General features: G+C 47.7%; 4 protein-coding genes across 4 annotated transcripts; 1 reads left to right on the forward strand and 3 right to left on the reverse strand.

Annotated features, from left to right (window-relative positions):
- Positions 1-4,136: 4,136 nt before the first annotated feature.
- EAH_00027430 (hypothetical protein, conserved) lies at positions 4,137-10,810 on the reverse strand (the record flags this gene model as incomplete). The annotated part of the gene is made up of 7 exons (XM_013392759.1): positions 4,137-4,587; positions 4,697-5,512; positions 5,705-7,599; positions 7,886-8,860; positions 9,058-9,135; positions 9,439-9,584; positions 9,862-10,810. The coding sequence occupies 7 exons, from the start codon at positions 10,808-10,810 to the stop codon at positions 4,137-4,139; spliced, it is 5,310 nt and encodes a 1,769-aa protein (XP_013248213.1).
- A 3,993-nt stretch (positions 10,811-14,803) lies between these two features.
- Positions 14,804-16,060, reverse strand: EAH_00027440 (hypothetical protein; the record flags this gene model as incomplete). The annotated part of the gene is made up of 1 exon (XM_013392760.1): positions 14,804-16,060. The coding sequence occupies one exon, from the start codon at positions 16,058-16,060 to the stop codon at positions 14,804-14,806; it is 1,257 nt and encodes a 418-aa protein (XP_013248214.1).
- Positions 16,061-19,521: 3,461 nt separating this feature from the next.
- On the forward strand, positions 19,522-20,117 carry EAH_00027450 (hypothetical protein; the record flags this gene model as incomplete). The annotated part of the gene is made up of 2 exons (XM_013392761.1): positions 19,522-19,776; positions 20,019-20,117. The coding sequence occupies 2 exons, from the start codon at positions 19,522-19,524 to the stop codon at positions 20,115-20,117; spliced, it is 354 nt and encodes a 117-aa protein (XP_013248215.1).
- Positions 20,118-21,894: 1,777 nt separating this feature from the next.
- Positions 21,895-23,184, reverse strand: EAH_00027460 (hypothetical protein; the record flags this gene model as incomplete). The annotated part of the gene is made up of 1 exon (XM_013392762.1): positions 21,895-23,184. One exon carries the CDS (start codon positions 23,182-23,184, stop codon positions 21,895-21,897), a length of 1,290 nt encoding a protein of 429 aa, XP_013248216.1.
- Positions 23,185-25,291: the final 2,107 nt, after the last annotated feature.

Genomic DNA, 25,291 nt, shown 5'->3' on the forward strand with positions numbered 1-25,291 from the left:
TTCACATTTCATCAGCAGAATCCCCATGCGTTTGTTGATGCTGCTGCCTCTTCGTTCGTTAAATGCTGCTGCGGTGTAGCCGTGATGTTCAGCAGCAGCAGCAGCAACAGCAGCAGCAGCGGTAGCTGCAGGTTGTCTTCTTTGTTTCTGTTGTATTTGAATTTGTTTTGTTTAGATAGGCGATAGCGATGCAGTTTCTCTGCCTTTGCTTTGAGCTGCTTATGATGGTTGCTTCGCTCGTGTTTGTTTTGTTTTTCTGTGTTTATTTTTGTTTGTTCTTCCCTCTCGTTTCTTCTGTTGTTTCTGTTGTTTGTTTGTTTTGTTTTGTCGTTTTGTTTGTTTGTTTGTTTATTTGTTTGTCCGTGGCTCCTAACGATATTTCTATTATCATTTCTCTCTCCTTGTTTGCTTGCTGGCTTGTCTTTTTGTTTATTTTCTGTTTATTTGTTTTATTTATTTGTTTATTTTATTTATTTATTTGTTTATTTTGATTATTTGTTAATATCGGAGCATCTGTTGTTTATTTACTTTTAATTTCTTTTTGTTTGCTTTGACTCTGCCCGCCTCCTATCTCTTTTCTTTCATTGCATTAAATTGATAATTAATTAACTATTAAGACAAATTAATTGAATTAAATAAACAAATTGAATTCTTTTATTTGTTTATTTCCGGTGTATGTACAGATTGGTGTTACTCTTAGAGATCAATTCGGCGTACCTCAAGTTAAAGCCGTGACAGGCAGCAAAATACTTCGCATACTAAAGAAGCAAGGTATGTATATAGACTAATTTATTTATTTAAATTTATTTATTTATTTATTTATTTTGTTTGTTTATTTCTGTGTTTGTTATTTAATGAACGACTGTTTGCTGGGGTTTGAACGGAGTACTCGCATGTTTGTTTGTCTGTCTTCATCTATTTATTTATTTGTTTACTTATTTTATTTATTTATTTGTTTATTTGTTTATTTATTCGGCGTGCAACTGATAGACTTCATTTAAATTAATAATATTTGCGGTCTAACAATGCACGCAAAAAAAAGCAGAGAGATATTGCGTTGCTGAACGTAAAGCGTTTTGTTTGTTCTTGCAGCCGTCGCCCTCTCTAACATTTATTTATTTATTTATTTATTTTTATTTATTTGTTATTTATTGTTTATTATTTATCTCTTTGTTTATTTGCTTATTATATTTTGTTTGTTTTGTTTTGGTTATCCCTTTATATTCACTCATTTTGTTTATTTGCTTGTTTCTGTTTTGTTTTATTTATTTGTTTGTTTTGTTTTATTTGTTTGTTTATTTGCTTCTCATTTATTTATTTATTTATTTGTTTGTGCATTCCCTGGGTTTTTTATTTGTTTGTTTTATTTATTTGTTTTGTTTTATTATTTGTTTGTCTTAAGTTTACGTCGCTTTGTTTTGTTGTTTAGTTAATTATTTTTTATTTAAATATTATTTTTATTTTTTGTGATATGCCTCTCTTTTTTGTATTTGTTTATTTTATTTATTATTATAAAAATAAATATATTTATTAGTTCGAGCATTTTACTTATTTATTTAGATGCTATTTGCTTATGATTTTTTCTTTATCATTGTTTTATTACTTATTAATTTATATATATATATATATATATATATTACTCTGCATTTCTATTTTATGTTAATATTTACCCACACAAAGAAGTACATGCAAATAAATTAAATTAAATAAAATATTTAGTAGAGACAACAGTTGTGAAGACATAAACAAAACAAAGCAAACAAAAACGACAGCCTAAAAATCTAAATAAAGATATTCTTTTACATATTAATTAATTAATTAATTTATTTATTTATTATTTATTGTTGCTGCTGCAGGCATAGCCCCTGAAATCCCCGAAGATTTATATTTTTTAATTAAGAAGGCGGTTGCAGTAAGAAAGCATTTAGAGAGAAATCGCAAAGACTGCGACAGCAAATTTCGGTTGATTTTAATTGAGTCGCGCATTCATAGACTAGGACGATACTACAGAAAAACTAAACAACTACCTGCAACCTGGAAATATCAAAGCTCTACTGCCTCTGCACTAGTAGCATAAACTGTTGCTGCTGTTGCTGTTGCTGCAGTTGCTGCAGTTGCTGCTGTTGCTGCTGTGGTAGAAGCAAATGCAGATACAAATGCAGCAGGGTATGCAGTAGCAGCAACTGTAACTGCAGCAGCAGCAACAGCTGCTGCTGCTGTAGCAGCGGCTGCTGCTGCTGCTATAGCAGCAGACAGAGAAGAGGCGGGGGTTATCATAAACTACTGAAAAAGATTGCATGCATGCATGCATACATGCATGCATGCATGCATGTTTTAAGTCTTGCTTGCATGCATTTGATTGTTGGTTTTGTTAATAGCGATGTTTCTTTTCATTCTCTTCTGCTGCTGCTGCAGCAGGTAGCGGAGTGCATACATCTAATTAAATAGATATATATAATTGAGTTTATATAAGTATATATATCTATGCAAATATATATATATTATATGTATTTTCTATAGATGAGTTTAATAAACACATGAGGGAAACCGTTAGACGAACAAATACTAAAAAATATACTATCAATATAACCATACATATATATATATATATTAGATATATTATATATAACATTAAAGAGCAGGTTTATATACATATATATATATATATATAAAAGAATTAGAGGAGCCTATATATATACATATATATATTCACCTGATAAATAATATATATGCATGAAGAAGTTGAGAGAAAAACTAAAAAAATAGAGAGAAGTAAAAAGAGTAAAACAAACAAACACAAAAAAAATAAATGAGACTGATAAGCAAATAAAACAAATAAATAAATGAACGTAAATAAACAAAAATAAACAAAACAAAGAAGCAAACATAGACAAACAAATAAACAAACACAAACAAACAAATAAGCAAACAAGCAAGTAAACAAAGAATAGATAGGAAGGGCATGCAAATAATGCAGACAAACAAACAAACAAAACAAATAAACAAATAATAACAATAAACAAACAGAAATAAAAAACAATTAACTAATAAAAACAAACAAAAGCAGAGAAAACAAATGATGGAAATTAACAAACAAATAAACAAATAATATAAATAAACAAATAAATACAAATAAACAAAAAACAAACAAATAAACAAATATTATAACAAACAAACAGACAAAATAATAATAAACAAATACAAATTATGTGCTGCTTTGTTTTATGCTTTTGCTTGTTTATTTTTCTGTACTTTGTTTTTCTGTTTTGTTTTTATTTCTCTCTTTGTTTTATGTTTACTTCTTTGTTTTTTGTATTTGTTTGTTGTTTAATTTTTTGCTTGTTTGTTTATTTGTTTGTTTATTTTTTGTTTGTTTCTCCTCTGTCTTTGTTTATTTATATTTGTTGTTTGTGTGCATTCTTTTCTGTATTTGTTTACTTTTTTATTGTTTGTTCGTTTGAGATTTGTTTATTTGTATTTGTGCTTCTGTATTTATATTTGTTGATTGTTTATTTGTTTGTATTTGTTTATTTTTTCTCTCTGTTTGTTTATTTACTTTTGTTATTTGTTTGCATTCATTTCTTTATTTGTTTGCTTGTTTTTTTTTGTATTTGTTTGTTTGCTAGCTTATTTTCATTTGTCTTCGTTTTTTGTTTGTTTATTTGCTTTAAATGCATTTATGTTTGTTTGTCTATTTGTTTTATATCTATCTATTGCTTGTTTGTTTATTTTATATGTATTTATTGTCTGTTTGTTTATTTGTTTTATTTGTTTGCCGATTAGCAGTTGGTGATTGTGTATTTGTTTTCTGTTCGTTTGTTTGTTTATTTGTTTGCTTCTATTCCTATATATAATATATATACACATACATATACATATATATATATATATATTATATTTATATATTTATCTGTTGTTTGTTTTTTAATTGCATTGATAGTTTGTTTATTAATACCTGTTGGTTGCTGTGCTGACTATGTATATATTTATTTATTTATTTATTTATTTATTTGCATTTATTTGTTTGTTTATTATTTGTATTTGCTTGTGTTTATGCGTACAAAGGGCAACTGCAGCGTTATATTAATTGTTTTCTTGTATTTGTTTGTTATGTTTATATAATTAAATAAGAAGTCTTAAGATTCACACACAGACAAAAACAATAAACACACAAGCACCATCTTGTGCTGCTGGTCGTTGCTGCTCTTGCTGCTGCTCCAGTTGCTGCTGCTGTTGTTGCTGCTGTTGCCGCCGCCGCTGCTGCTGCTGCTGCTGCTGCTGCTGCTATGGGGTCCATGCAGCAGCACGTTGCGCTGATAAACAAATGCACGCTGCTGCATCATCGACTTTAGAGAAGCCTCATACGCCAGGTGTACGTACACCTCAGCGCTCCAGCAGCACCTGCTGCGGAAGCAGCAGCAGCTGCAGCCCCTGTTGCAAAAGCTTCTGCTTTTCTGTTGCTGCTGTTGCTGCTGCAGCTGCTGCTGTTGCTGCTGCTGCTTGTGATGCACCTGCTGTTGCTGCAGCTGCTGTTGCTGCAGTTGCTGTTGCTGCAGCTGCTGCTTGCTTGACTTCAGCTCCCACAGGCTTCTCCAGCAGCAGCAACAAACCAATACCAGTCGCAGCACCAAATCTAAAACAACAGCAGCAGCAGCAGCAACAACAACAACAACTCTACAGCAGCACTGAAGCAGACCAGTTGTCTTGGCCTACCTGCTGCCGAGCAAGCGGTGGTTGCTGCTGCTGCTGCTGCTGTTGCTGCTGCGGCGGTGCCGGTGGCTGCTGCTGCTGCTGCTGCTGCCAGACTGTTGATGATGTTTGCTGCAGCTGCAATGGCTGCTGCTGCTGCTGCTGCAGCGAAAGTTGTTGCTGCTGCTGCGGCTGCTGCAAGACGTGAGGAGGTTGCCATGCGTCTGCTTCCCTACCCCATAGAAGGCCTCCATGCTGCTGCTGCTGCTGCTGCTGCTGTTGCTGCTGCTGCTGCTGTTGCTGCTGCTGCTGCGGCTGCCATACAGTTGGAGGCGTATGCCGCTGATCTACCGGCAACGGCCACCGGGGGTATGGCTGCTGCTCCCACGGTTGCTGCTGCAGCTGCTGCTGCTGCTGCTGCGGCTGCTGCAGCGCGAGCTGCTGCTGCTGCTGCTGTTGCGGCTGCTGATCGTGTATAGCCAGTACGCTGCTGCTAATGCATGAAGACGCCATATCACGGTGCTGCAAAGCGAGCTGTTGTTGTTGCTGCTGCTGCTGCTGCGGGTGCTGCCGCTGCTGATGCTCCCACGGTTGTTGCTGCTGATGGTGCTGCTGCTGCTGCTGCTGCTTCAGCAACAAACGACGCCAACGATATACACAGTGCTGCGCGCGCATTAGGAGGTCCTCAACAAGAACCCCATCAGTTACGCAGCTGCCACCGGCTGCTGCTGCTGCTGCTGCTGCTGCTGTTGCTGCTGGGTCTGACAGACGAATGCGAGTCGCCAGTTCTTGCACCATCGCTATGGCGGTTATTAGCTCGTCCCTGCATGCAGCAGCAGCAGCAGCAGCAGCGATGAAAACAGAAAACACTCGTTTTAGCAACGCAAGCAGCAGCAGCAGTGCAAAGCGCAGCAGCAACAACGGGAACAGCAACAACAGCAGCAACGGCAACAGCAACAGCAGCAACAACGCCAGCAGCACCACCTGCTGCTGCTGCTGCTGCTGCAGGACCTACTTGAGCTCCCAGTCTTGCTGCTGATGCTGCGCCGCACCCACTGGGTCTTCAACTTGCCTTGGCTGTTGCAGCTGCAGCGGTTGGTGCTGCAGCTGCAACTGCGAGCGCGCAGCAGCAGCTGCTGCTGCAGCTGCTCGTTGCTGCGGATCTGCATGCGCCACCACCCCGCCAGCTGCTGCACTTAAAGGCTTGGGAAGTGCAGCAGCCTCTTCGGCCTCTCTGTTGTTTGCTGCTGCAGCATAAGAATCTGTTCCTGCTGCTGCTGCTGCTGCGCTGCTTGGGAAGCTCAATTCTGCTCTGTCAGCAGCAGTAGCAGCAGCAGCAGCAGCAGCAGCAATCGGCGTAGTGTCGCTGCTTCCTTCTGGCATACCATTGTGTTTATTATCATCACCTAAGTAAGAAGCAAACAGGAAGTCTGCTGCTGCTGCTGTCTCGGGGCCTCTAGAGGCACTGGCAAATCCGGGGGGTAAGTGCAGCTGCAACTGCTGCTGCTGCTGCTGCTGTTGCTGCGGCTGCTGCTGCTGCTGCTGCTGCTGCTGCTGCTGCTGCCGCAACTGCAGCTCTTCTATCTCTTCAACTGTCACCACAGTGCGACTCGCGAGGCTTGTGGTGTTGCAGAATCTGCTGACTACTGTGCTGCTGCTGCAGCTGCTGCTGCTGCTACTACTACTAGTAATAATGCTGCTGCTGCTGCTGCTGCTGTTTCTGCTGCTGTAAGCAGCGTCTGTTAGGCCTGTGATCAACGAGGAAAAAAGAGGATTGTACGCACTTCCATTCACTCGCGACTCTGCTTCTTTTTCTGCTGCTGCTGTTGCTGCTGCTGCTGGTGCTGCTACTCCTGGTAGTGCGGGTGCTGCAGCAGCATTTGCTGCTGCTGCTGTTGCTGCTGGGGCAGTTACTGCAGTACAGACAGCTGTTGTTGCAGCCCCTCCACAACCTGTTGCTGTGGAGGGCGACGTTGCTGCTGCTGCTGCTTCGTCTGCAAGCTGCTGCTGCTGCTGCTCCTGCTGGTGCTTTAGGGCAGCAAGCATCAGACTACGCAGATCTCCTGCTGAGAGAGGTCTCTGTTGCTGCAGCTGCCGTCTCTGCTGCTGCTGCAGCAAATGAGGGTATGCTGCACCTAAACAGCAGCACAGCTCCTCTAGCAGCATGCACGGCACGTGAGGTTTCCTTTCCTCTGCAGCAGCAGCAGCAGCATCAGCAGCAGCAGAAGGAGCAGCAACTCGCTGCAGAAAGACTTTCACAGCTGGGTCAGCTGTCAGCATGAAGACGAGGCCATCGCTCGACTTGCTGCTGCTGTCGCTGCTGCTGCTGCTGCTGCTGCTGCTGCTGCTGCTGCTGGCAGTGAAGCCCGTGCAAACCTCCTCTAAATGCTTCTTCCACAAGAGCGCGAAGTCGAGGGCCTCCAGCGTGTCAGGGCTCAGCTGCAGCGCGCTGCCGAGGGAGAGGTCTTGGGGTGACAGCAGCGAAAACTGCTGCTGCTGCTGCCGCTGCTGCTGCTGCTGTTCGCCTTCCTGTTGCTCCTGCCCCTGCTGCTGCTGCTGCTGCGGAGGCAGCGGCTGCTTGGGGCTCTTCTTTATCCCTTCAATATATTCAACGACTTGAAAATCACTCGCCAGCTGCCGCAGCTGCTGCAGGGCACCGTCCTGCTGCTGCTGCTGCTGCTGCTGCTGCTGTATGCGGGAAACCTCCCGCTCTACATAATCCGTTACAAGAAAGACTGAAATGTCGCTGTCCGATACAGACGCATTTGCTTCTGCTGCTGAACTTCCTGCATGTGCTGCTTCTGCTGCTGCTCCAGCAGCAGCAGCAGGCTTCTGGCATCTGCAAGCCAGCAGCCCCTGGCTGTACAGACGGCGTAACCCAGCAAAGCTGATAGGGCAAGGCTCCTCACACTGCAGCGCAGCATAAGCAGCAGCAGCAGCAACAGCAGCTGCAGCCAGTCTTCTAAATAAGGAAAAAGAAGACGAAGTACAATCATGATAGATGCAGCAGCAGCGGCCCCACAGCAGCAGCAATGCACTGCACCAAGCAGCAAGCAGATGCCGTGTCACCCACAAGAGCAGCAGCAACTACCCGCAGCAGCAGCAGCGACAGCAGCAGCAACAACAGCAGCAGCAACAGCAGCAACAGCAGCAGAGGCAACAGCAGCAGCAGCAACAGCAGCAGCAAGGTACTGACCTGCGTGTGAGCAGCACAAGTTCCTTCTCTCATCTGCGTGACAGCAGATGAATCAACGAAAATATAAAGAGGAAGGCTGCGCAAAATATCAACAGGACTGGCATCTTCTGCTGCTGCTGCTGCTGCTCCTGCTGCAGTTGCTGCTGCTGCAGTGTGTGCCGCAGCTGTTTTTGCTGCTGCGGGGCTGACTGCTGCTCCTCTCACTGATACTTTTCCTGATGCGGCTGCTGCCGCTGGAGGTCCTGCTGCTGCAACTGAGGGAGCTGCTGCTCCCGTCGTTGCTGGTGCTGCTGCTGCTGATCCTGCTGCTGCTGAACCAGCAGAGGCAGTGGGTTGACTGCGGGAGGTCTCCGCTGTTGGTGCTCTGGCTGTTGCTGCAGCAGGTGCTGCTGCTGCTGCTGCTGGTCCTCTTGCTGCAGCTCTGCCTTCACTTGCTGGGGGTGGGCGTGCAGCAGCAGTACCAGCTGCAGCAGCAGCACCAGCAGGTGGCGCTGCTGCTGCTGCTGCATACGATACTCGCGAAGAGGCGGGCCGTCGATCCGCTGCAGCTCCTGCTGTTGCTGCTGCTGTTGGTGCTGTTGCTGCTGCTGCTGTTGCTGCAGCTGCGTCACGCCCGCGGCTGTTACTACCGGGAGGTGCTGCCACTGGCTGCTGCCTGCTGCTGCTGGTGTTGCTGCTCAGCGCACCCTTGCTGCCCCGCTGCTGCTGCTGCTGCTGCTGCTGCTGCTGCTGCTGCTGCTGTTGCTGCTGCTGCTTGGCTGTGGGGTCATCAGATGAGCGTCGTGAATAGCTGGCGGCTGGGCATTTGAGTTTCTGCCCTTGTGCTGGTGCTGCTGCTGCTGCTGCTGGTCCTGCTGCTGCTGCTGCTGATGCTGAACTTGCTCGCTGGCCTGCTGCTGCTGCTGCTGGCGCTGCAACAGTAGCAGCAGACGCCGGCCCTGCAGCAGCATGGCCGCTAGAGTGCGGTGCTGCCGCCTGCAGCAGCAAAGCAGCACACAAAATCAGCCCCAGTGGAGCAGCAGCATCAGCAACAGCAAAAGCAGCAGCAGTAGCAACAGCAGCAGCAATAGCAGCAGCGGCAGAAGCAGTAGCAACAGTTACAGCAGTAGATGCAACGCGTGAGTCTCAAACCCTAAACCCTAAACCCTAAACCCTAAACCCTAAGCCCTCACAGTCAAGGCTGTCGAACGAGATGGAGGGCTGCGGCGGCTGTCTCCAGAAGACTGGTGCGCAAACATATACATATGTAGCTGCAGCCACAAACACAAACCCTAAACGCTAAACCCTAAACCCTAAACCATAAACCCTGAACCCATACAGCTTCCGTTGAGCCCCCACGAGGGCAAAGGCCAGCCCTTACAGAACGCAGCAGCAGCAAACGCAGCAGCAGCACAAGCAGCAGGAGAAGCAAGCAACAGCACCAGCACAAGCAAGCAGCAGCCGCAGCAGAATCAAACACCAACAGCAGAAGCAACAGCAACAGCAGCAGAGGCAAGCAAGCAAGCAGCAACAACAGCAACTACAGCAGCAGCAGCAGCAGCAGCAGGACTCACGACTGGTACAGCAGAATGTGCAGAGGCTTTCCAGCAGCGCGCTGGGGTGCAGTGCTGCTGCTGCGGCTGCTGCTTATCGGCGAAGCAAACAGCAGCAGCAGCTCCTCTCTTCTGTTTCGCCGTGGTTGCCCACTGACGGACCAAAGCTGTACACACACACAAACAGCAGCAGCAGCAGCAACAGCGGCACGTCCAGCAGCAGCAGCAGCAACAGCAGCACGCCCAGCAGCAGCAACAGCAGCAGCAGCAACAAGAGCAGCTGCCCACGCTGCTGCAGCTGCAGCACGTGCAACGGAAGCTGCGGCAAAGAAACCAGCAACTGTTAGCCCTTCATTGGCATGCGCCACCGTTGCACACCACCAACAGCAGCAGCAGCAGCATCAGCAACAGCAACAGCCGCAGCAGCAGCAGCAGCAAACGGACTCATTGGGTCTGCAATTGCATTGTACTCCATCCTTAACCAAAGCGGCACATGTGATTTCTTGCGAGAATCCAGACGTGGGTAGACAAATGTAGCAGCAGGAGCAGCAGCAGCAGAAGCCGCTGCTGCTGCAGCACTTTCTTTGCTGCTGTCAGCAGCAGGAGTAGCAGCAGCCGCAACAGCATTCATAACGAGCAGCGCACCGCTGCTGCTGATGCTGCAGTGCGACATGTGGAGTTCCTCTAGCAGCAAACATCCTGCTGCTGCTGCTTTTGTGATGTAGGCAGCAACTGCTGCTGCACCCGCATCACCAATGCTGTTCTTAAACAGCTTCAGCTTGCTGAGCTTCAAAGTGCTGCAGCAGCTAGAAAGAAAGGAAAGCAAACAAGTAACCCCAGCGCCAGTAATGCTGTTCTCCGCCAGGTCTACTGATAACACCACTGCTGCAGGCAGACGGCCCACCCCCGGGCTGCTGCTGCTGCTGTTGCTGCTGCTGCTGCTGCTGCTGCTGCTGCCGCTGCTGCTGCTGCTGCTGCTGCGGGACTGCTGCTGCACGCACTGCGACAGCCAATGGACAAACTCCTCCACGTCTGAATCCCTCAGGCTCCGCCGCTGCAGGGCCACGTGAACATGCACAACCTGCTGCAGCGGCTGCTGCTGCTGCTGCTGCTGCTGTTGCTGCTGCTGATGGGTGCTGCTACGCCCCACGGAGCTGCAGCGCTCCACTCGCATGTAGGAACTGAACCTGCTGCTGCGAGGAAACAGAGATGCAATAGTGACGGCGCTGCTGCTGCTGGTATGACTACTACTACTACTACTACTACTGCTGCTGCTGCTGCTGCTACTGCTTTTACTCGTGCTGCTGCTGCTGCTGCTGCTGCTGCTGCTGCTGCTCCTGCTGCTCGGGGGCACGGCCCCACCGCGAGAGGCATTCTCGCCCCTAGGCCGCATTCTTAAAGCTGTCGATTCGAGACGTCTGGGAACATGCTGTAGCAGCGTTTGCTGCAGGCTCTGTTGCTTCTTCGCTGCTGCTGCGCTGCTGCAACTGCAGCAGCAGCGACAGCAACAGCAGCGGGAAGCCCTCAGCTGCAGGATGAAGCCAGCAGGAGCAGCAGAGCAGCACTTTACAGCAAGCCAGCAGACGCATGCAATACACTGCTGCTGCGGCTGTTTCTGCTGCTTAGCAGGAGTCGAAGGAGGCGAGAGATCTGCTGCTGCTGCTGCTGCTGCAGCTCAAACGAACAAAATCTGCAACAGACAGCAGAACAAGAGCGAGACGAGAAGAGTTCTTTCGCGAGGAGCAGCAACAGCAACAACAGAGGTCCTTTTGATGCTCGCTTCCGGCTGCTGCTGCTGCTGCTGCTGCTGCTACTCCTGCTGCTGCTGTTGCAACGAGGCTGCTGTTGTTCCTGGAAGCAATTCTTCACAGTTACAGTCAGTTGGGTCTCGACGATCTGAATTGAGAGAAACCTCTGCTACAGGAGTAGCTGCTGGTGTACATGCTGCTGCTGCTCCTGTTGCTAGTGCAGTAGGGGGCTTTGCCGCTGCTGCTGCTGCTACGAATGAGAAGGCGCCCGAACAGCGCAGCTAACGGTAGGCGTTCTGTAAGTAAAAAATTGAAATAACCATATTTAAATACTCAACTTACCAAGCAAAGATGAAATTCTAATTGTCAAGCCCGCAGCTGCTGAGGCGGCCTTTACTGAGGTGTACAGACACCCAAATGCATGAGCCTTATTGCTGTTGATCTACCAGCGTTTTACTTCTCAGGATGTCTTTAAAAGTGTTATTATTCATTTTTGCGGGGATACGCAGAAATGTCATTCTTTTCTCTCGGTGTCCACCCGAAAGACCTTCTTTACAGCAGAAGTTAGTAGGAGGACTCTATATAACTGCGGATATCTTTTTTAAGCTTCCCCAGCAATTCATTATGAAGAAGAACAAACTTTCTGGTGTCTACTTTGCCTATTGGTGATACTCCTTGCAGATCTTCCAAACAAAGTACCATCGCCTTAGCCTGTTGTGTCTGCACAATTCTTTGCTTATAGGCTGGCAGCTGAGAGTTAAGAAAATGCACAACAATTAAATAAGGCGTTAGTGCATGCATATAAAAGGGGCTTCGGCATCCTCGCTTGCGAAGTTGCAGCAATATGTGCTGTAGCTGCAGCTCATAAGCTTCAACTTCCTCTCCAAACTAAGCCACAGCTATGCGCATATATATAGATACCTGAAGGCAGGGATTGCCTATAGTGAACAGTAATGTTGTTTAGAGTGAAAAGAGGATGAGGGGAAGAATGCATATATTTTAAATCGATGTCTTCGATTGCATGCATTTGCGGTTGATTGAACAATTCAACAATTCAGGCCTTATGCTCAGTAGTATCTACTACCAAGACTGTGCTAGACGACTACTGTCAGTCAATATTCCACTAGCCTAGGTGTTTTGACTTCGGTCTTCAACGTCACCATTCTTAGTTCAAGCTTAGGTTTTGTGATGGTTTATATGTTTATTTTCATAAACTTGAGATGTAGAGGTTAAGGGTTTTCCTTTCGTTGCGGGTAAGGTGCTGATATCATTAGTCGTTCTTATCAGGAGAGTACCTGATCCTGACTCTCAATAAGAGGAAAGCAATATAAAGTATTCCCCAGCAACATATTTTTTTATCTCGACATACTCAGAACCGTGTTTCAGAGGAACTACAGACTCTGCCGTTATTCTCCAGGAGGCGTTTACTTGTCATTTCTTTTCACCAAAGCTATAACTTAGGTGAAATACTCGTGAGATTCTATGTGGCTAGCTTTGTAGCTTTGCTTTGCTCTTATCTTCCAGTGTCTCTTCTTCCACAACCACAATTCATACACTGGAAAGGCTCACCCCGCTGATACATCATTGCAGCAAAACGTTTTCCAGGCCTACCCTACACTCTAGCTGCTGCAGAGCAACTCTACACACATCCCACCTGGTACAGTACAGAAGTGTATCTTAATCAATCGAAGGTATTCAACAAGAAGGAGCCGTGCATCGTCGTCCTGACGAACACACGGAAATGAGAGTAATGCGAGTGCCCTTCGGATGCTTCCCCCAATGCGTAATGCTAAATTAAATAAGTTTGACTCCCAGATGATACACTGGACGCTGTGTCGGGCCTTACTGCACATGCCTGGCCTCTGCATGATTATTGGAACTTGAGGAGCGTTCCTTTGTCAACGAAGCCTACGAAAGACTTCGATTTTATTAATCTAGCTGGCAAGGGGCATTTGAAATACTCTTTAATTGTTCACAAGCGTTAGCTTGGAAGTGCTCAGTGCCTGCGTTGCAGTTGCAATGCCTCCTAAAACCAAACGGAAGGAGGACTATTGTCCCCTAGAATACGCCACGGTAATTTCAATGCTTCGTAGCTGGAAGCCGAACGCCTGCATCAGAAAGAGTTCTTTTGTCCTTGTAAACCCCGAATGGGCAAGGTATTTCCAGTCACTGTTCGTACAGTCTGTTCGTACAGTCTTTCTTAGCTTGTCTTCTAGACACCATTGGGCATGCTGTACAAAACAGTGACGTACCACCCAACCTCTAGCAAGCAGGGGAGGATACTAGAAAGCTTTTCGCTGGAGAACTGGCATCGCTACCTGTCCAAACTTTGGCCAAGCCGTGATATGGGTTGCTCATCGCACACGAAGAGGCATCTCTGTTCTACAACCGTGCTGAGACACCCTCTCAGCGCAGCTGACGTGCGGATACAACCCTGTTCCCACAGCCTTGCAGAACTTCTGTAGCCAGCCTAGAGTCGATATGAGACGAAGGAACTGCCTTGATTGAATAATTATGTAGGAACCCTGGAACCAAAGGAACACCCAAACGGGAACGAGAGTGTTGCAGCAGCGAAAACAAAAGCAGCAGCAGCAACAACACTACAAAGAGCAGCAGTACCCATAGCGTCAGGTGTAGCAACAGCAGTAGCGATTCCCGGTGTTGCTAGTTCGGTCGAGTAAAGATTACCCCGTGTATGCGCGTGTCTACGCTACTTACATGGCTTCAACTGGCTCCACCTTGCAAAAATGGAACGTAACCCGTACGAATATACCCACGTACGTGGCGCTGCACGGTTGATATGAACTCAGCTTAAGTGGCTGTGATTAGGTGGAGTCAACAAGGTGAATCAAGCGCATTTCTTGGGTTTTTCTTCAGACCTGAAAATGTGTACGTTCAGTCGACTGCTTAGCATACCAGTAAGTTTTAGGTTGTGGTACTAGTTCTAGGTTGTGGTACTGATTCCTAAAAGCATCTAGCTCACAGCGAAAGCCATACTGCTTTTCTCAACAAAGAGTGAGCCTGACTCCATGCATCTGCAAGATGCTTGAGCCGCCGTCTGGCTTGAAAGCACCCAGAAATTTTCCGGTAAAAATTGATGAGTTCAACTGGCACGCTTTGCTTCTATCTAATACACTAAAATAGTTCTCGCACAGCACCAGGGCTGCCAAACGTCTCTGCCTTCGGAAGTATTACAGAAGTAATATTTCCTGGAGAAAAGGTTTCTAACAACCCTAAACCGGCATAAACAATGGAAGCGAACTTGCTGAAACCCGCCACCGTCCTTCTGTATGGAATCTGCACGGCAGGTTTCACTTCCATTTAAGACGGTGACGGCGCTGTCGTTGCATTCGGAGGGTACGAATACAGGCCACGCATGTTTAGAAATCAACTTCAAATATGTGATCTCACGTGACGAGATGCTCTGAATGCATGCTAAACAGAGCAATGCATGTTCATGCAACAAGGCGAGGTGCACCCGCTTGCCAACCACGGCATCTTGGCGCCCCGAGCAAGGCAGCTACAATTACGCCTGTAGCATGCCAAGACGGATGCAAAAAGCAAGCAAAGCCGCATTCCGCATCACAGAATAATTCATTACAGCATTGTCTGCACCAAATGCACGAAGATAAGATGCATTAGGTAAGCGCAATTGCAACTTCCAACACCGTCTGGTCCGGTAAAGAAAGGTCGCTGGCGCGTATCCAGCCGTGCAAGGAGGAGCGCTTAATATCAACAGAAACAGAATATGATACGTGTTGTTCACTCAATAATTTAATTGCCGCACGCTGAAGGCCACCGGCACTCCACCCTTTCCGCATCTTCTCCACATCTGCAGCGGTAACGCCACTGTCCCTCCTCGCGTCTTCAATTGTGGAGATATGCCTCGCCAAGCGCGAAATGGGGAACTGCCGCCCGTCTACGTCCAGCAAATACCCTTCAAGTCTTTCCCTTTCCGCATCGTCAAGCCCTTGTTGGGCTCGCTCTACAGTTGCCACGAACGTGTCGAATATCGCCGTCACTGCAGCATCACCATCAGATGCGGCTTTTTTCAGATAAACAAGATCAGCCACCCGATCGGCGAGTTTCACGGGAACCACAGGACCTGAGTCATCCGTTGTATTCAACCCCACGAATCCCCATGCTGCGAGACGTCGGCAGAAATGCCCGAATGTAGCTTCGCCGTCCTTGCAACTGTAATCGGCTATTGACTTAGCCCCGGCGTATTTCCGTAACATCACGAGTGGGCAATCCTCGTTCCGCTCTGAGAAAATCTCTAGATCCTTCAGCTGCTTTAAACGAGTCCTACCAGCTTCAGCAACAGCCTGCCATAGCAAAACTCGCAGCGCACGTCCTCTTCGTTCCAGGAGGCCAACTTCCGTATTAAAATGCGAGAGGGCATCGATATTCCCCACATTTCTTCTAAGAAATTCGGGTACCGTTTCCACAGTGTCACACTTCCGCCATAAGCTGCAGGTAAAATTGCTATTGAAGGCATCACGCACTTCTCTAGAGGAAGAATTCCATTCATCAGAAAAACGCTGGGTAGACATCACTAAGTCTTCCACCATTTTCCTAATGCCTTCTTCGTCTGTAGGCACCTTCTCTCCAAGTACTCGTCGCTTTTTATCGCCGACAGCCAATCTCCAACCCCCCAAGACAAGAACAAACATGAGGAGTATAGCTATCATACGATTCACCGCCGACCCCACGAACTTATTTCTTTTTGTGTAGGTTTCAACGAATGAATCCTGTTCGTCACCGATGTTAAGGTCATCCTCTTGGCTGAACTCCGTGACATCCGACAACGCTGATGTTTGTGGTGGATGTGCGGCGTTTGCAGCTGCACCTACCTCCAGTTCACTGTTTGGTTTTTCAGAACCCATAATATCCATTCTGAGAGGAACCTCGAGTGGCTCTGCCACGCGGAGTCGAAAAGACGATATTCTTCAGTAAGTTCAGCTATCCCCACGAACGCACAAGTCTAATGTGGAGACGTTGTGCGGAAGGGACCTGTACTTCGGAAAAACAAAAAACCATGCAGAGAAAAGAAATCACTCAAGCAGTCATGGAAATAAACATCGCAGGTGCCAGCAGAGAATAGGGGAACCAAGGAGACCGAGATCGACTCTGGGCGCGGAACGCCGGGTGAGCGTGCAAAGAAATAACGGCAAACACGGCACCCCAAATAACAAACAATTTAAATGTAATAGGATTAGGCAGGCTAAAAAAGAGAATACTTCCTCTGGTAAGCACAATCGCCAACTCGCCTGATCGCTCCCGCATGCATCCAACGAGATTCCTGCGCAGGGAGTAGGGCTGGAGTGAGTCTGCTGGTGTGCGACAATCCATTTGAGCGTTTCCAGCTAAACACGTGGTAGCTAGATATTCATACTGGCATTAATGATCGACTGCTCTTAGTTCAGTTTATGGAATCCGAATTGTGACTATTCTTATGCCCGGTTCCTCTACCTGTAGTACGAAAGGCTTCGATCTCGTCCAAAGACCGTCGTGTGCCGCTATCGAGTCAACGAATAAACAAAGAGCTCCTCAAAAGTAGTTGAACCCCCCCAGTTCTTTGCCATCCTGGGCACACCTGTCCAAGGGCATGGGATGGGGGAGAGGATGCTTCCCGAGACGAGTTGGAGCACACTTCGCCGCCACTAATTCAGCAAGGTATATTCACAGTTACAACCAAACCTATTTTTGCTTTTAGTACGAACACTGTAGATAATTGTAGCTGTTGTGCTTCCCTCTAGGCTACGTACTAAGCCCCAAGGGCTGCTGTACAAGCGTCGGACAGACCGCCTACGCCTGCCTTTCCCATGAGTAACACACTCCTTCGAATGTTTTCCCGTAAATACAATTGTATTGCGTTTTTGATTTGCTCCTTTTTCTGCCTCTCCTAAGCCTCCTCCAGCTGCGCAAGTAGCTGTCCCGCAGCGCCTGGATGATGATGATCCGTTCCCTGTTAGCAGTTTAGCCGAACTACTTGCTGTCACGCACGCAGCAGGAGTCTAGGATTCTTCTGGATAACATGGTTTTGTCATGTATCACCTCCTTGATGAGCTGGAGTGATTTAAAGTCTTCCATGAGCTTGTCAAACTTTTTCTGCACTTCCGTGTCATTGGTTCCGAGAACCTGCATCGTGCAGTAGCGTAACCTATGGCTGAGGAGCTCCCTCAGCAGGTGCACCGCGTACTCGTAAGTCAGCAGCAAATGAGGCAACACCTACAGATACAGCGCAAAGCGATGCAACAGCACGAGATGCAACATCAAGCGCGGCAACAGCAAGCAAGCCGGCCGAAGCGACGCAACAGCAGAGGTAATGCAGCATCACTCCGCCTGCTTCCCGCACTCTGGCTTACGAACAGATTGCAAAGCCTATGGTTATTGTGCTTCAGTTGCTCAATCCTTTTTGCGGTTAAGACGAACGCCACACTGCTGTTTTCCCCACCGACAAGCGCCTTGCAACAAGCACCGGCGAACACATAAGAGAGCCTTGAAATGTGTGCACGCCTGGAGGCACCTGCCCCCCTCTGTATGTTCGTCCCCTGCGGAAGCTGTCGTGTTGACGCTGCTTTCTTTCTTTGGTTGGGATATGCAGACACGTTGCGCCTTGCGGCTCTGCCTCTGCCAGGACCCCAACGTTTGCTTGTTAGGCGAGACGATTATGTCGAAACGTTTATCGTAATAGCAGAAATGGTATCATGAGCTCCCAGCCCTCCGTCCATCTATTCTTTGTTGGGTGACCAGGCACAAATGCGTGCTCTGCTTGGGTGAAAGTCGGGTGGCAGATGTAGTATGGCCTGCCTGAACTCACTTTTGTGCAGGCTACCTACCAAGGGCCAAACATGTGTTCGACAGTTGTGAACAGTACTTATGCATGCATAATCAATTAGGCCTCCGTTGTGCTTGCACGTGAGGTGAACACCAGTTGCAGCGAGGTGCGTCGTAACTCATCTCAGGCAGGGCATCTCAGGCTGCCTCCTCTCCCCCAGCCCCAAGCTCCTGAGGACTGTAGGAGAGCTCAGCCGCTTCATTGGAACTCTTGCCTGAACTTCCCCGGTTCTCTTGCAACTTACGACGGTCCCCGGATAATATCGATGACCCTTGTGAACTATTTACATTTTCCCTTAGGGTGCCGCAATACGTCAATTTTTTGTACGAAATGTGCAATCTGCTGTCAACACTCTGTACACTGACAAGGAAGAGGCTCTCTCCGGAATCGCTCCGGAACCGCTCGAGAGTGCCAGAGTGGCGGGGGCATAGACCAAGCACAACAGCGAGCTGAAACAGCAGGAAAGAGGGAAAAACAAGGAGCTGAAGGTCTCATAAACTAAAATTCCCTGTGCAAACGAGCAAGAAAACGAATAATTCGACATCATCCTCTCGTCACTCTAGCCCGCACGTCCTGCGATCCACACTAAGCAGGCCGGGCCAAGAGGGGACCCTTACAGAGTCATTGCTGGCAGTCCGCTAGGAAAACCGATTATAATATTTTCGTTTGAAACCAGAATATCAGTAGGTGGACGGCATCCTTCATTCTCGCCAAACTGGTCGCATTACTCTCCTTTCCAGTGCCGCGTTCGCGGCTCACTGCCGTAAGCTATAAGCCCTGAGACCTCCTCATTCCTTCGTGCTCTTCGAGGAATTGTGCTTGCTGCCGCTTCAAAAAGTGCTTTAAAGCTGTTGTTCTTGAGTTGCTCCCGGCGCGAGGCCGGCGCCTCCTTGGAGCCTAGATTACTCAACAGTTGACCCCCAGCTTAGTTCCTCTTCCATTGTATGCGGCTTCAGCACAGGCACTGGGCATGAAACAGCAGTCTATTAATGAAGGCGCACCGACGAGCCCGTATGCTGAATCGTCAAAGTTCGGGCCGACGCTAAGTCAAACTCCAGGCGGTGCAGTGCCAGAGGCGCCACATCCCCTGTATGAGCTGTCCACAGCAATAAGCGTGCAGAAGAGGGTACCTACTTTTCCCGTTGTGCTCGGCGCATCCGTCGCCCTTCTGGTGTCCACTATGCTTTCGGGGGGGCTGGACCGTTACTGCCAGGAGGGGGCGATGCCCAGTGGGTCCCCTGGCGCCAACCTGAGGGTTTGAAGGGAACATTGGATGCATTAGAAAAAGCTGCAAAACGCGTAAGGAACAAGTGTAATTTATCGTCTGAAGATGTGCTTGCGGCCTTCCGTTCATTTTATTCCCCATGCAGTGTGAAACATGCGCACATAAATCCGCAGGGTATTCCTGATACCGTTGCAGTATTGATTGATGCATATGTGAAGGCATTGAAATCCAGGCATTTCCCTGACAAGAACGCCAGCAAAGAAGAGAAAGAAGAGTATGCATTATGCAATATGGCGCTCACAGATACGCTGCGTGCTATTTCGATCCGTCTGGAACAACTGACCAGAATGAAGAAGTTTGCAGAGTATCACCCAAGAGCTGGGATTATTCACTTGGGAATTCCTCGCTATCTCAACTGGGTGAACGACGATGAACTGGAGGAATTCACGTTTTCTTTTGCACAGTGCGTTAGTGGGCTACAAGGACTAGGCATTCGAGGAATGCCGCCACAAAATGATTCAGGGCCGACGGTCCGAGATATACTGGTCAACCCTTGAACAAATATTGTCAGCGCACAACATCTAATCAAGTCGTATGACCAGGAATTTTAAAAAGTACTTCGAGAATCGCTTGATTTCGTGGGGCTGGCCGTGTTTGGGCGGGACACCAGGGGAAAAGAGCGTGTATACAATCTCTCGATGCGCGACTGTTTCCGTTTGCCAGCTTGGCTGAGGCCTTGAATCGAAACCCAATGAGGGTAGAACTACGGTGCATTTCCCTTTCTCAGGTACTTAGATGGAAAGAGCACTGGGATGTACCGGGCTTGCAAGCCGTGATTTTCAGTGAAAGAGGACCAGTTGGTGGAGTCACTAATGTTCAGAATTGAGAAGTTTACTACCCTCTCTGGATGGATTGAATCGGAAAGTGTTCCAATGCATCCATTCGCAACTGCAGTCTCTCTCTTGTAATATTGGTGCCGTTTCTTCCTATTTTGTGCAGTTATGTTGTGTATGCATCTGACGTATTTTTTTTAGGGCGCCCCTGATGCAGTGCTGCATTTTTGTGGCTACGCTCGATGTGGCTTGCAGACCTGGCTGTCCTTCTGATTTTCACTGCATGCGATGCTGTTCGCCCCTTCACAACACTGCTTCCATGGCTGTTAATAGGTTTTCCTTCCCATATGCGTGGACTAGCTTCGTTACTGCACTTAAAAACGAAAACTTCCGCTTGCAACCATATCCTAAGAGCTATATGGCAGTCACCGTTTAAACTAAGTAGACCATAGGGTGTTTGATGGAACCCAACTGCCAAGCCAGTTTCGCCATTCATCGGAAACTCGCGTGTAACGTCGATTCAGGGGGGGAAGGAAAGGGGGGAGCAATTGCTGTATTGGTATGTCCACGGAATCTTTCGACCATCTAAGGCTGTTAGTGGGAGTTGCTCTCAAGCGGTCGTAATTCAGCGACTGCTTGTCAGCTTTTCCTGAATTCACCTTGCGTATGAAGAGTGACCTTGTACATAATTCTGTATCCAGCACACGTCGAATAACTCAAAGTTAAGTTTTCAGCGCATTCCCATGCACGTGGTTAATTTAATCTATCTGGCTTCCGTTTTCTGCCTACAGCTGGACTATGAAGATCCGTGCAACTCTCTGCCGCTCCCGCCTCGTCGCATGCACTTGATTTCATCTCAGTACAGTGGCTTGAAACGGTGTATGCTGCCCTCGATGCTAACAAGGAAGAGCTGTATGTTTGAGAGAACCGAGAGGTCGCGTTGTGCTGAGACAGTGGAGATATTTCCCTCTACCTTTTCCTGTCTTGCTCCATTCATAGTGCGCACTCCTTTTTCCAGATGCTCAATAATACCCCGAATGGACCTGGTTCCTATGCAACCTTACAGTTGGCCCTCATCTGGTGGTAGCGGAAGGCTGTGGATGCACCCGAACTGCATGCATTGATGAGCGTATCACTATAGGCAAGCATCCTGTTGTCCTAGTTATGTATAATGGTGTTCCCTATGCCACGCATGCAACGTAAGCAATTCAAGAAGAGCCGAATACCAAATGAATTTCGTTCCCGTCTCCTACCCGTCGGCACTGCAACCCAGGGGTTGCAGACCCTGCAGGTGAGCCGTCCCAAATAATCTTACGCTGGAGCATGCGCTCTGCAGAACTACTGGGGAGCATGCGTGTCCGCACACTTGTGCTAATTATATGCATAGCGCAATTTCCACAGAATAGATAGGGTGCAGCTGCACTGCAGCAGAAAGCTAACGGCCACAGTCTGTCAGGCAAAAGCTGGGAACTTCGACGATGCGTCTCTGCTCTCCGTCTTCTGCGCCCCCAGATTAATCGCAGAACCAAGCCGGACTATCTTGCGCACTTACGTTTTCAGGGGCTCTTGCAAGCTTGGTCCTGCTGAAGAATACTTGGGATTGTACCCACCTTGTTCGAGACGCATCCCAGCAGCACGCACAATTGAGGGCAGATCCCATGTGTCCACAACGAGGACTAGAAATACAACGCCTACAGGCGATGATGCTGGGACGCCTCCGCAAACTTGCCGCTGCAGCAGTTGGATGCACACGCCAGAGGATCACGACAGCATATGAACACCCATACGCCTTGTCAGATCACATCACAATCTACAGGAATAGCAATTGCATTACAAGAGGAATATTGCATATGAGAATATATGTTGTGTTCGCGCATCGTAGTCATGCATGTAGCCCCATTTCTCCAGACCAAAACGCCTTATATCAAGTCCATGGTAAACCATCCCCTCGAGCATAGCCCTAACATCCATAGACACACTTGATACTGTTGCCTCATTCCACCGCGTTCTCAAACTCAAAATTCCAGATATCGGCAAGTGCTCCGATTCCCTACTCAGCTTCGCGCATTTCACTGCTTCAGCCAAGACTCTAACCGGAACCGGCAGTGCCAATCCAGGCATGTTGATAGATTCTATGCGGCTCCTTTCCTCGTCACTACTCCCTATCTCCGCCGCTTTTACAGATTCAAGAAACGCCTGGAATTCGTTGACCACGTCCAAGTTGGATACGTCGTAGAGCTTTTTTACAGATGTTACATTGGCCAAATCGTTAGCTAGCAATAAGGAAACTGTCGTAGCTGAATCGCCTTGTTTTGCCGCTTCCACGACTCCAAGCGTTTCTAGCCGTTCAGTGAATGTCTGGAACGATACAGCGGCCCCCTTGTCTTCCCAAATTGGAAGAGAAAGTGCACGTTCTGGACTCGCGTAAAGGGCTGGAGGAATTTGATGCTTCAGTGACAAGTCCTCAAGTTTACTCAGAAGGTCTAGGCGCTTTGCGGCAACGCGGAAGACGGTGGTGACCAGGATGCATCCTAAAACAAACTCCTGCCTTTCCGCTTTGCTAGCTGTCTCTTTAGGAATAGGCTGTGATTTTACAGTATTAGCATACGCATTACACCAGTGTCTAAACTGCTCCCAAGTGAGAGGGCGTGTGCCAACCACTGGACAAAACTGCGTGGTGAAAGCAGCGCGCACCTCTTTAGAGGCCCCCTTCAATTTGTTTTGTAGCATCTTCGAGCTTTCTTCCACTGCCTCCAAGGCCATTCGCAAGCCTTCATTGTCTGTTGGCACCGGGTATGGATGAACAGGCTTTTCTCTTCCAGCAGCCAGGTACAGCCGTCGTGCAAGGAAAATGGAGAGGAGCAAAGCCGACAGTGCAAAAGCATAAAAAGGATAGCCAAACCTTTCCCCCCGCGTTTTTGTTCCATGGAATAATTCCTGCTGTTGGTTTACCACAAGGATACTTCCAGTGTCTTCCTCTAGAACGTCCTGTGCGACAAGGGGCGCTGCTGCAGTTAGTGGCGGCACTACAGTAGAAGTCGAGTGAGACAACCCATTGAACCCCGGCTCCGAATTACCGTTGGCATCTCCCCCGTCGAAGGCCTTCTGCAACCCTGCCATGTTACGAGTCGCAGGCAGTAGCAGAAGAAATCAAAGGCCCTTCACAGGCGGCAGTGAGGCCGAAATTGTCAGGACGAAAATGAGCTGGTGTATTATGGAACACGGATAGTCTACACAAAACGTAAAAAGACACTGGGGAAACGAACGAGTTAAACAGGCTGACAAATTTGCACGTCGCGGGGATCGATAAGCTGTACGGCGCCCCGCATACGCTGAAGTAAACGAACGACTAATGTATATATGGGAACATAATGTACCTGAAATTGTTAATTAACGGGAAAAAAGACAGAGGGAACCGTTTTTTCAATAAAAATCATCCTTCGCTTCGGGCTGGTGGGTTTTTCCAACCCCAATCTTTCCAATAATGTTACGTGCAGGCGGACGGGACTGCGCAAGCACTCCAGAGATACTTAAATTGTGTATGTGGAGGTCTATCAGTCAGAGAGAGTGCAAATAATATATTACTAGACGTTAATTACCTTACTTTAGACAGGAAGTAAGGCCATCAGGCTACAAGTGCTCAGCTGCTACGCTGGGTCGGCATGGGGAAGAGCGCTTTCGGCTGCCGCTCATTGCCGACCCGATGTGTGCATATCAGGTGCTCACTCGATATGCACTCACTGCGCACAGCTCATAAACCTTGAAATAGCCTTAAATATCAAAGAGTCGTTTTCCCGTTTTATTTTAGTCCCATCTTCCCAATAATTAGAGTAATACGAATAGATCTGACTGGCGCTGGCCCCGCTAGTGGGTCACCAGGCGATATTGCCAGCCTCAGGGCCAGTCACAAATCCTGGGTTGCTGCCGGGCACTCGTAGCCTGATGGCCGTATTTTCTATCAAGAGTCACCTGATTTATTTCTAAAAAGATGTTACTTGCTCTCGTTCTGTCGGATAGGCCAATAGAGGCCCAATTTGAGCAGTATTGTAGTACCTGTTTACTACAATTTCCCCCCCTCCCAGATTACGTCTGTTGCACCATTTCTTGAAACTTCCACAATCGCAGTCCAATGTTCCCCTTCTGTCGCTGTCAACTTACCCAGCATGAAAAACTCGCTGCAGCTCCCGAGCAATAGAGCTTCCTGCGCTGTTGCCAAGCTTGTGCTTGTAGGGGAGGGGAGGGGCGCTTGCTCCTGTATGCTGGCATCTGAGCAACTATTCCTCTCTGCTGGTCCGCGCAGCGAAGCCTCAAGTTTCTGTTGCGTTTCCCAGATTCTCGGCCGACGCTCCTTCTGCTGCGACCTCCCATAAGGGTTGCCTTCTGATGTACTGCGTCCTACCGCTAGTTGTGTGCCTTCGCAGTTGCAGAGTTCCATGCTCATAGCCCGTAGCCTCGGCACCTCATTAACGCTATCACCCCCTAGTCAACTGCCTTCTTCCTTATGCAAGTCTTCGGACCAGGCCGGCGTTTGTGTCGCTTGCTTCCCTGTTGTGTGTCTTGACCCGGGTTCCTGTGTGTGCATCTGCACTTGTAGTCAGCTACATGCCCCCCTTTCCGCGTAACCCTGGCTCCCTCCTTGCTATTTCCTTTCAGAGGTCTTGGGACTCTTCTGTGCAAGAGCGCTCGATCTTCAGAAATTCCCTTTTCCATCGCTCATGAATAAACTCCAATAGGCTGGCGTAGCTTAACAAAGTGTTTGGCTGCTTTACTTCGTTGTATGATTGTACTCAAAATAACTAATTCCTTGTCCTGTATTATTTGAAGGTAGACTACTGGCGTACTAGCAAGTTTGCTATTCCCTGCTAGCTGTTTACTTAGGGTTTTGAGCCTTTTACTTCAAGTTTTGTCCAAGCTACCAACTGCTCTCGGTTTGCCCAAGCTCATTGCAGCTTATTGCCAACTTATTGAGTGAATTGTTTATCCATTGGTCACACTTAGTGTTGTTGATTATCCAGACTTTGATTCAGGTTTGCCTTTATTCACTTGTTCATTTATTGGTGTCCTTCGGCTCCTTGTTGGTGTTGCAATTCTCGCATTGTCTTTCTCTCCCCTCTAACTTCCAGTGGTTGTATTTCTACATATAAATAATTGTTATTTTCGCCATTACTATTCTCTTCGTTCTATCAGATTCTATTCTTAACTTTATTTTGCTTGTTTACTTGTAACT

This window comes from Eimeria acervulina, genomic scaffold (assembly GCF_000499425.1).
Source record: "Eimeria acervulina Houghton genomic scaffold, Eah_scaff235, whole genome shotgun sequence".
Classification (NCBI taxonomy): domain Eukaryota; phylum Apicomplexa; class Conoidasida; order Eucoccidiorida; family Eimeriidae; genus Eimeria; species Eimeria acervulina.